Source organism: Fukomys damarensis, unplaced genomic scaffold, assembly GCF_012274545.1.
Source record: "Fukomys damarensis isolate Sample0158 unplaced genomic scaffold, DMR_v1.0_HiC HiC_scaffold_19, whole genome shotgun sequence".
NCBI lineage: Eukaryota > Metazoa > Chordata > Mammalia > Rodentia > Bathyergidae > Fukomys > Fukomys damarensis.
This window is the reverse complement of record NW_022900931.1, coordinates 5,031,560-5,042,273: the sequence shown is the minus strand read 5'-3', so window position 1 is coordinate 5,042,273 and position 10,714 is coordinate 5,031,560. Positions and strand designations below refer to the sequence as shown.

At 42.9% G+C, this 10,714-nt stretch overlaps 1 protein-coding gene across 12 annotated transcripts in view; it reads right to left on the bottom strand.

Moving 5' to 3' along the window:
* Efcab6 (EF-hand calcium binding domain 6) overlaps positions 1-10,714 on the bottom strand; it is a 210,288-nt gene that overhangs the window by 93,096 nt on the left and 106,478 nt on the right. For 11 of the 12 annotated variants that reach the window (XM_010634367.2, XM_010634369.3, XM_010634370.2 and 8 more), the window contains 2 exons: positions 7,763-7,873; positions 5,928-6,027 (listed from right to left, as the gene is read on the bottom strand). The exons of the other annotated variant lie outside the window; for it this stretch is intronic. In XM_010634367.2, coding sequence (XP_010632669.1) covers positions 5,928-6,027; positions 7,763-7,873 — 211 coding nt within the window. Of the gene's footprint in view, positions 1-5,927; positions 6,028-7,762; positions 7,874-10,714 lie in introns of those variants that run through there. 12 annotated transcript variants of the gene reach the window in all.

Here is a 10,714-nt window from a genome sequence, read left to right as displayed (position 1 = left end):
GCTTCCCTGGCCCCACCTGGGTGGCTCAGAACTTCCCAGCAGGTCCATCACAGCCGGCCAGTTTACTAAGGATATTAATTAATTACACTGGCTTTCAGTACCTCTAACCTCATCCATTACATAAATGGATAATTACTTAGTGAGAAAAACTTCAGCCGTGCAGCTTGACGACGACATATCGTGAGCAAAATACACTGAGGCAGCTTTCTTCCCACCCAGAATAAAAAATTGCCACTAAGTAAATTGAATATGAAAATTGCAGGCCCTTGTTTACCGGAAAGACAGGAAAGATAAAAGAATCCCTACTTCATGGAGAGATGCTATGGATATTAATGCAAAAAAAGATTTATGAAGTGGTAGAGCAGGATACAAATGTCAACTGCTATTTGGGGCCCAAAATAGGGAAAGTGAATCAAGTTCTCTGGGGTAAAATAAATTAGGGGACACATGCATGCTTACTTTGGGATTTAGGAACACAAATGAATTTTTTAAAGTCCCAACAAGAACCAGTGACAATCTTAAAATGATGTCTGATAAATGCGCAGCAATGTGCTGCCATCACCACTAACAGTAGACCGTTCCCGTTACTCCCCGCAAAGAATCCTCATTCCTAGTTCTGCTTGCTCCCCATTTCCATGCCCAGCCTAAGGCAGGTACTTTTACTTTTTGTCTTTACCGAATTTCCTCTTCCCTGGAGATTTCATAGAAGCAGGCTTATACAATAAATAGCTGGCCTTCTGCATGGGGCTTTTTTCGCTTAGCACAGTCTTTCTGGGGTTCGTCCACACGCTGGTGCGTATCTGTGTTCTGTTCCTTTTATTCCTGAGCAGCATAGGTCACATTTTGTTGATCCATTCGTGGGTTTCCAGCTCGGAGACTGTGCATAACATTGCTAAGAACATCTGCACTCAAGTCTTTGTGTGCCCTTGTTTTTCTCTCAGGCTGACACCTAGGCATGGGATTGCTGGGCCATGCACTTAGTTAATGTTTAATTTTGTCAAAAAGCTGCTACACCGTATTCCCACAGTGGCTGTCCTATTTTCCATGGCCACTAGCAGAGCTTGAGAGTTCCAGTACTCTACATCCTTGACTACTGTTATTGTCAGTCTTTTTAACTATAGCTCTTCTGATGGGGAAGGAATAGTATCTCATTATGGTTTTGATCAGCATTTCTTTAAGAGCTAATGATGTTGAGCATTTCATGTACTTATTGGCTCTATTTGTGTATCTTTGGGGAAATGCCTATTAAAACTTCTCGCTCACTTTAAATAAGGCCATTTTCTCGCTGAGTTTTTTATATATTCTGGACGCATCAGTCCTTTACAGAAGACGTGATTTGCACCTGTTTACTCCCAGTCTGCTTGTCTTCTCACTTGTTTCCTCTTCCTTAATGGTATATTTTGGAGCATAAATTTTTGATTTTGATGAAGTTCAATATGCTTTTGAGGTTGTATCTAAGAAATGCTTGCCTAACATAAAATCATAAAGATTCATACAGATACTTTTCTTCTAAGAGTTTTATCATTTTATCTCTTACACCAAGGTCTGTCTGTAGCACAGTAAAAGTAACAGTCATCTTTTGGCATCTGGATATTTAATTTTCTCAGCACCATTTAAAAAAAGATTATCCTTTCACCATTATAGTTATCAAAAATGAACTGATTCTAAATGTAAAGGCTTATTTGATTCTCAATTTTGTTTCATTGATCCATTTGGCTATCCCTATGTCAGTAGGACACAATAATACTACAGCTTATGCTAAGATTAAAATCAAAGTTTAACTATTCTAACTTTATTCTTCTCTTCCAAGATTATTTTGGCTATTCTGTGAGATATGAATTTGTATTTCCATATGTATTTTAAGATCATTCTTTTCAATTGCAAAAAAAGACACCTGGGGTTTTGATAGCATTTGCATTAAATACATAGATTAGTGTGGAGTGAACCACAATCTTACTAATGCTGAGTATTCTAACCCATGAATATGGAATGACTTTTATTTATATCTCTTTTAATTTCTTTTAAAATGTTTGTAATTTTTATTCTGGCACTCCTTTTGCTGAATTTATTCTTAGACATTTTACTTTTTGATGTTGCTATGAATGGAATTGCTTTCTAAATTTCATTTTCTGATTGTTTCATTACTAGTTTATAGAAACATAATTTTTGTATATTGATCTTATATCCTGCAACCTTCATGAAATCTATTAGTTTTAATTGTGTGTGTATGGGGCATTTGTTTTCTCATTTAATTTTCAAGCATAAGATCATGTTGTCCTTTAATAAAGATGGTTTTGCTTCTTCCTTTCCAATCTGGATGCCTCTTATTTTCTTTCTTTCTTTCTTCTTTCTTTCTTTCTTTCTTTCTTTCTTTCTTTCTTTCTTTCTTTCTTTCCTTCCTTCCTTCCTTTCCTTTTCTTTTTTCTTTTTTTTTCCTAACTACTTTAATTTTCAAGCATAAGATCATGTTGTCCTTTAATAAAGATGGTTTTGCTTCTTCCTTTCCAACCTGGATGCCTCTTATTTTCTTTCTTTCTTTCTTTGTTTCTTTCTTTGTTTCTTTCTTTGTTTCTTTCTTTGTTTCTTTCTTTCCTTCCTTCCTTTCCTTTTCTTTTTTCTTTTTTTTTTCCTAACTAGATTGTCTAGAACTCCAGTATATTACTAAATAGAAACAGCAAGAGCTGACATTTCTCTGTTCTTCCTGAACAAGGGGAAAACAATCTTTTACTACTAATATGCTGTTGGCTCTGGGTTTGCCATAAACACCCTCTGTCACGTTAAGAAATTTATCTTCATTTCAAGTTTGTTGGAAGTTACTATTATGAATAAGTATTGAGGTATGAATATTTTTCAAATACTTTTTTTGCATCTACAGACATGATCATGTAGTTTTGTTCTTAATTCTATTAATATTATGTATCATATTAATTGATTTGGGGGCGTTAAACCAACCATGCAATCCAGCGATAAATCCCCTATGTTTATAGTACATAATCCTTGTTATATGGCCTTGAATTTAGTCCACTAATATTTTGATGAAAGCTTTTGTATGTATAGTCACGAAGGATATCGGTCCGTGGCTTTTATTTTGATGCCTTTGTCTGAATTTGGTATCAGAGTAATAATGTTGGCTTTCTAGAATGAAGTGAGATGTGTTTCTTTTTCTTATACTTTGTGAAAATTTGTGAAGTATTAGTATCATTTCAATAAACAATCTTTGTAATCCTCAGCATAGAGACTTATTTAATTTTTAAACATGTTATTAGCAATGATACTTTGAAAGTTCTTTTTTGAATTTTTTACTGCAAAGTTTACACAAATATGCCTGTTCTTGAATATTGACCTTGTACCCAGTGACCTTCAAAATGAGAATATTAATTCAACATCTGGGGAGAAGATTGTCTATTAATAAAAGTCATGTCATCTACAAATGATAACACCACGAATGAGAGTAAGTGAACGGCCACACTAGATTTAGGGTTAGTGATTGCGACGACAGAGTCACCTGCAGAGTAGTGGCAGTATTTACAGACAGCAAATGAAACACATGACTTGGGCTGATCATTGTGGCCTTTCTTCTACTGTGTTCCTCTCCATAGCAGGAGAGGGACCTGCTTTCTAGGGCTGCAATCTACAGCAAGAGTTGGACATTCAATTCTTTTTTTTCTTTTTTTTTTTTTTTTGGTACCAGGGATTGAACTCGGGTCCTTGTGCTTACAAGGCAGGAGGCAGAACCACTGAGCTAAATCCCCAGCCCTAGACATTCAATTCTTAACCTGCACTTGTGTGTGCGTGTGTGTGTTGGGCTCTGGTTGAACAGTACAGCAATACATAGTCTAGTACTTGGAGTGTTAAGCATTATTACAGTCCTCCATTAGCAAAAATGAAAACCACACTATTTTTAATTAAATTACTGCTTCAATTTATGAATAGAGCCAAGGTCGGGAAACTCCCCAAAGTTTTCATTTATCTTTGTCCAGGTGGCTTATCCAGCATCCCTGGCAGTTCTGCCCTGCACTGGATTGGGCCTGCATGGAGCCAGGTGCCTGCCCGGAAACCCAGCTCCCCCGGTGGGGGCTCAGCTCCTGCTCCCTTCCCTCTGCTGTCACACGGAGATAATAACATCTCCCTGGCAGAGGCGTTGAGTGGACTAGAAGAGTGTGTATTGTTAAAGACTGGGATGGTGTGAGGTAAGCCACACCAGTGTCACAGCCTCCTAGCCACCTTCTCTCTCTGTGGTTTCACTCACCCTCAGTCACCTGTGGTCGGTATGATACAGTGTAATAAAATGCTGGGGGGGGATCACAGTCACATAAATTTGATCACAGTTTCTTTTCATAGTTATTCTATTTTATTATTAGTTATTATTGTTAATCTTTTACTGTGTCTAATGTATAAATTTCCCCTCAGCATAGCGATGCCTGTAGAGGAAAAGCCAGTACACACAGTCGTGTGCCACATAATGACACTTTGGTCAATAACAGACCACACATACAACTGTATATACCATGCAGCCTAGATGTGTCGCAGGCTGCACTCTCCACGTGTGTGCAAGTACACAAGGACTTGCTCATGCTCCCACAGAGACGGCATCACTCCGCTATGCATTTCTCTGAACATGTGACCATCATTAAGTGAAACACGACTCTACAGGGCTCCATACTACCTACAATTGAGGGAATTCATGGAGTGGGAGCATGGATGAAAGGGGACAGCCGTAATTAAGGTAGGCGTGACTCCCCGGGAACACGGCAACACGTATCTCTGAATCCGCACTGGGCTTGGAAACCCCAAGCAATGGCAGTCCACACTGAGGGACGCAGAAGCCAAGGTCCCCAGCTCGCAGGGCACACCCAAGCCTTCAGGCCAGCTGCTGGCAGTGGGCTGTCTCCGGAGCGTGCCCTGGGGCTCACAGGCTTCAGCTTGGCCAGCAGATCCAGAAGCCAGTGCTGAGGTTCAGTGGTTCCTCTGGCAGATAACACCTTTTGTACACAGTCCCATGTGAGTCTAAGGACAAGAAATTTCTACTCCTCAGTACTTTAGTACTAGAGATTTGGTTACAGAATATGCTCGGTAAATAAACTTGGGAAATGTCACTCTGCATCAAGACTATCCAACTGCTACTTTATAAAATAAACATTAGAGCCAACCAATGTTTAAAGCTGGAGGAGCAAGTTGAAAATTCCTGAATTGGCCTCCTTTTGCCGTACTGTACACTTAAAACATTAAATACGCTACTCTGGAACTAAAAAAATGCTTCCATGTAGACAAGTTGATTATAAACTGATAAACTCTTGGGGCAGGGAAAGCTCAGCAAGTCTGGATCATTTGTTAATTAACAGTCAATACTGACTGGTTACGCCATTCTTAACAGTCTTGCAGCATACACTGCTATGGGCATTTATCTTACTGCTCTGCAACTGGTTTTATGCTATTTCTCTCTTCTTCTCAACTAGACACAACCTTAGGGGTCAGGCCTGACAACCCTGAACCCTCAGAACAATTCTCTGTACACAACAGGAGCTCAAAAAGTATTGGATGGATTGCTAAGCAAGGAATCCAGAGTTTTTACTGGCCACCTGAGTTTTAAAAAGGTTTTGAGGAAAATGGAAATTAATGGAAACAAAGCCTTTGTAGATAGGGAGGGAGGGAGGGGTTGAAGGGAGGACAGGGGAATGGGGAAAAAATAAGAATCAAGATTGATCATGTAAAGGTACAAATTTCCATTAAATGTACCAATAAAATCAATTTTTTTAAAAAAGGGCTGGGATGTAGCTCAGTTCTACTGCGCCTGCCTGGCAAGCACAAGATCCTGGGTTCGATCCCCAGTACTGCAAAAAATAAAACAAAAAGGTTGTTAGTGGTCTGAGTGTTAGCTTTCTTAGAAACAGTGAATTTCTCAACAGAGAAGGGGTTCAGAATCTTACAGAGGTGCTGTTCATCAGTAACCCTTTCTTCAGGAACCCGTAGCTGTCTTCAGCATGTCTGAGTAACTTTGTGATAACATTTTCTCCGCAAGATTGGTTTCTAGAGTTGATGATGCAAGAGAATTAGGAGAAACACAGAAATTAGATGATACTCTCGAACTGTGTCTTTTCTTTATACAAAGTGCACGGACCACACAACTGTGATGGTGTTTTCTCTGTGAATGGCACCTAACTGCAAGCACGTTGCACTCGTGGGCCTGTTCGTTTGGTCACTTGGTGGGTGTGGCATCCAATAGCATGCAGCTCTCACAGGTACCAATTAGCTGTGCCACCCGCCCCCCATGCTGACCAGCTGAGCTCAGGCTCCCTCGTCCACACACATACCCTTGGGGGTCATAAGCATCCACCCTGGAGGTCAAAATCAATTTCAATACAGACTCTGATATGAAAGGGGGACAATGAGAATAATAAAATAGCATTTGCTGTCATCCCTCTCCTTAATGTTCAACTAGACACTTTATCCTTTCCCACTAGGCAACAAGGGATGGTGGATCGGTTTACGCACGGGCCCACTCCCTTGTTTGTTTGGGGCTTTGGTTGCATCTAGACAGCTCTCTCAGCTTCTTCCAGCTGTGCGGAAGTGTATAACACACACACACAGCCACGTCTCAGAGAAACACACTGAGTTCCTCATTGGAACCCAGTTTTTCTAAAAATCACCAGCACTCGCATGAACAGGTTGTCTGCACAAGATCCCCGATGTGGAGGCTGGCGGTTCTTCGTCATGGGACACTCACAGGACACTGGGCAGTGCTCCTGGGCTCTCTCCACCCACTAGGTATCAGAAAAGGTGTCTTCACCCCCAGTTATGACAATCTAGTCTGTCTCCTGACGCTGCCAAGTGTCACCTGAGAGGCAAGACTGCCTCTGCTTGAGAACCACTGTTTTCAAGTAAATGAAACTTTCATTTTAATTCTGACAAGGTGCAGTCAGAGAAGAAAATTGTAAGCAACTGAGAAACTTCCCTTATAACAGGAACTTGTAGCAAGGAGAGAGAGCTCTCAGGCAGAGAAGTCACTAACAGTCACTAAATATGGATAAATCCCAAGACAGGGGTAGGCCCAGTTAGAAGGGGAGTAACTCTGGGGTACATTTTACCTTACGAAAGACTGCAGTGCCTTCAGCACATGTGCTCAGATTATAAAGCCTATTTTTTTAAGATCCATGTAGGACAATCCGTACAGGATGTACATCAACATAAACAAAAGACTTCTGAGGGCAAAAGTCTACACTCAAAAGTGCCAGATGATGAAATACTTTTTTAAACATTCTTTGGCCCCCACCACAGCCTCCATGAAACTGTACTTACAAGTTATAACAGACATTAGAATCGACACCCAAGGCCAACATCCCCAGGACCCCGTACTTGCCCCACACTGAGAGTGACTGCCCCTTTCCATATAACACACGGCAAGTACACGTCAGTACACAGCCTCAGTGTTTTACACTCAGACGAGGGGAGCACTGTGAGCGGGGTGTACCGGGGAGCTCGAGCCCCCTGGCTGGGCCCACAGCACATGACCCAGTGAAGATCCCTTACAGTCTTATTTTTCTCACCTAGAAATTGGAACAGTAACCGTACCAGACTTAGGTTTGAAGGCAAATTTAAATATGAAACATACTTCTAAGCTGTAAATCATTATGTACAATTTGGCAATTATTCAATGGAGTTTAATTGACCATTCAAACAGATGAAGAGAAAGTAACTCAGGTATTCACTAATCTTTTACATCTTATAATTTGTACACCTAAAATTCAGTGGGTTTTATACATACCTATCTCTTTTTAGGGGGGGAACTATATTACTATTTTCCAACCCCTGAAGCTCATAAAATGATGTTAAAAATTGCTTCCAATTGATTCTAGTGGTTGTTTTAAATCCAAATCTGTATTAAAAGAGAACAAAAATATTATTGTAAACATGTCTTCTATAACACCATGGATTAGATGCTTAATATTGAATTGGAAATGGCAGCAATGAATTTACATGAAGTTTCAAACCTAAGGCAAACCTAATCACTTAGTAAAATAGCACTACAAATTGATTTTTAAAAAGCAGAGAAAAATCAAACTGATTATACATCTTCACATTTCTGCATTCTGCTAGTGATGGCACAGACTGAGGAAAAAACAAGGGTTTTGGTTAAACTTCTAATGTCCAAAGAATAATGTGTGGTTGGTGAGACACCTGCAAGGTGTCCAGGTCCCACCCCTCAGGGATCTGCAGGTACCTAACCTTACACCGCGGAGGGCTTTGTTGATGCGGTTAAACATGTACCTTGAAACAGAAGGGTATCCTGGCTTATCTGGGTGGGCGGGCCTACTCTAATCACATGAGTTCTCAGAAATGCAGAAAGCAGCAGCCAGGGAAAGGTGTGACCTTCGTAGCTCTGAAGATGTTGGAAGGGGCTGTGAGCCAAGGAGAGCAGGTGGCCTGTAGAAGTTGCAGGTGACTAGAAAAAGATCTTCCCGCAGCTCCAGGGGACCTGCTGCCGCCTGGTTTTAGCCTGAGAGTTCTAGGATGCCATGGGCTTCTCACTGGCTAAACGTTAGCGTAAGAAGTTTGTGTTGCTCTAGGACACTAGCTTTGTGTCTTTGTAGGGCACCACTAGAAAACTAGAGTACACTTAAAGTCTTAGCAAGAATACATGATTAGAAAATTATTCAAAAACACATTTCCAAGGTGAATATGGTCCCATGACTCAGGGCCCAGTCACTTGGGCATTAACAGGATGGCACCAGAAACAACTTGGGAGTGAGCATTGGTTTGAGATTCAGAAAGGCCAGAGCACAAGTCCCCTGCTCCTTCCTTCCTGCTGATGTGACTCAGACGAGCTGCTTCCTCTTCTGCATCTCTATTCGTAACTGCAAATGAGAGTGAGTAGTCACACCCACTGTGAGGGAGGGTTCTTACAAGAATCACAGCTAATGAGTCAAAGGCCTCAGCTGCAGGCCAGAGTTGGATCACATGCCCCACCTTCTGTGTATGTCACGTACACACCAAGTGTCAGCACCCATCTGTGACAGGACAGCAAAAAGCGGTTCTGGCTAAGATCCCCAGACAACAGACAGGAGATGAAGAAGTGGGCATGAGACAGGCCACCCAGCTTTGATTGTTAAAAAGTAGTGCTTGGGTGAGGACCAGGTAGACAAACTAAACTCCTCGTCCACATCCAGGGTTCGAAAAGGTCCAGAAAAAAAGAAAGAAACGGGAGAGAGGGGTTGTCTCAGTTGCTTTCTCATCGCTGGGACAAGACATTCAACACTCAAAATTTAGGGCCAGGGATTTAGCTCAATGGTGCCACTGCCTGCCTCACAAGCAGAAGGTCCCAAGTTCCATCCCCGGTATAAGAAGAAAGCAAGCAAGCAAGAAAGCAAGCAAGGAAGGAAGGAAAGAAAGGGAGAGAGGAGCAGCTTATCTTGGCTCGTGGTTTTTAAAGGACTCAGTCCATGGTCAACTGGCTCCAAGGCAGGAGGGCGCAGTGGAAGGGGCTGGTGGAAGAACGCTGCTCATGCCACGGTGGCCAGGAAGCTGAGAGTGAGGGGGACCCAGGAAGGGAGATACACACTTCGAGGTCACACCCCCCAGGGCCTGCCTCTTCGACCTCACTCCCGCCTCGTAAGAGTGCATTCAGGGATGGACTCATCCATGGGGCGGTCCTCTGATGAGTGTGACACCCCACGATCCAATCGTCTTCCAAATGCCCCACCCCTGCACACACGAGGCTTTGGGGACATTCTAGTCAAGGACGGCAAATCTTCTTAGAGCTGTGAATGATATAAACAGCCCATGGCAGCATGCGTGCCGTAGGATTGCTACCACCATTCTAGATCTAAACCATAACGGGTGAGAGATGCCCAGCCCTCACCTGAAGTCTGGTGAGCACTGCTCCTGGTGGGGAGGCAGCGGTTCTGCGGGTGAGCTCTAATGCCACGCGTAGGGTGGCCTCCTGGTCTAGCCCCACCTCAACCTTGTCCTCCAAACTAACAGGTAAAGTTTGTTTTCTTTTAGTAGTGAGTTCTGTGGTGAGCTAAAGGGCCTCATGCGGCTGCCCCTCTACCTGGTCCACTGTACACACAGGCAAACTGTGTGTCACTTGGCCATGAAGCTCTACCCAAGAGAAGGTCCCCTCTCTGCAATATGCCACCTCTGGTGTAAAGTGCCCCTAAATCAGTTCCTGAAAAGAGGGCCCTTGGGTATGAGAATCACTGCCACCTCTGATGTAATAAAGTTCTCTGTGGACCACAGCACCTGCCCTGGCTTCTGCCATGAGTCAAGTAGACTGAGCCTTCTGCTCAGGAACAATCCCACTGGAGAAGCTTGACTTGGGTCCCCTGCAACTGGGAGTGCTGGTGCCTTGCTCCCAGCAGAAACCTTGCATGTGAGAGGGGAGCTGGCTGGCCATGTGGAAAAGGAAGAAGGGGTGCAATGCTCAGAGTCACTGGAAAATAATTACCAAGGTCCTGCATGGGTCAGAGCGAGAGTAAGTGCACACAAGCACATGCGGGCATCTTAGCTCCTGCTCAAGGCCGCCACAGGGCACAGGGGAGACTTTGATGGAGGAGGCTCTCCTCCAGCCCCAGATTTCCAAGGGCTGAGAAGGGAAAAGTACTCCGCTGGGAAGGAGGTGTGTTTACCTTTGACTTATAAGAAACTCAAAGGCAACAGAGGCACCCAAGGGAGGGGAAGCACCTTGTTAGGCCCTGACGATGCAGCTCAGAAGGAG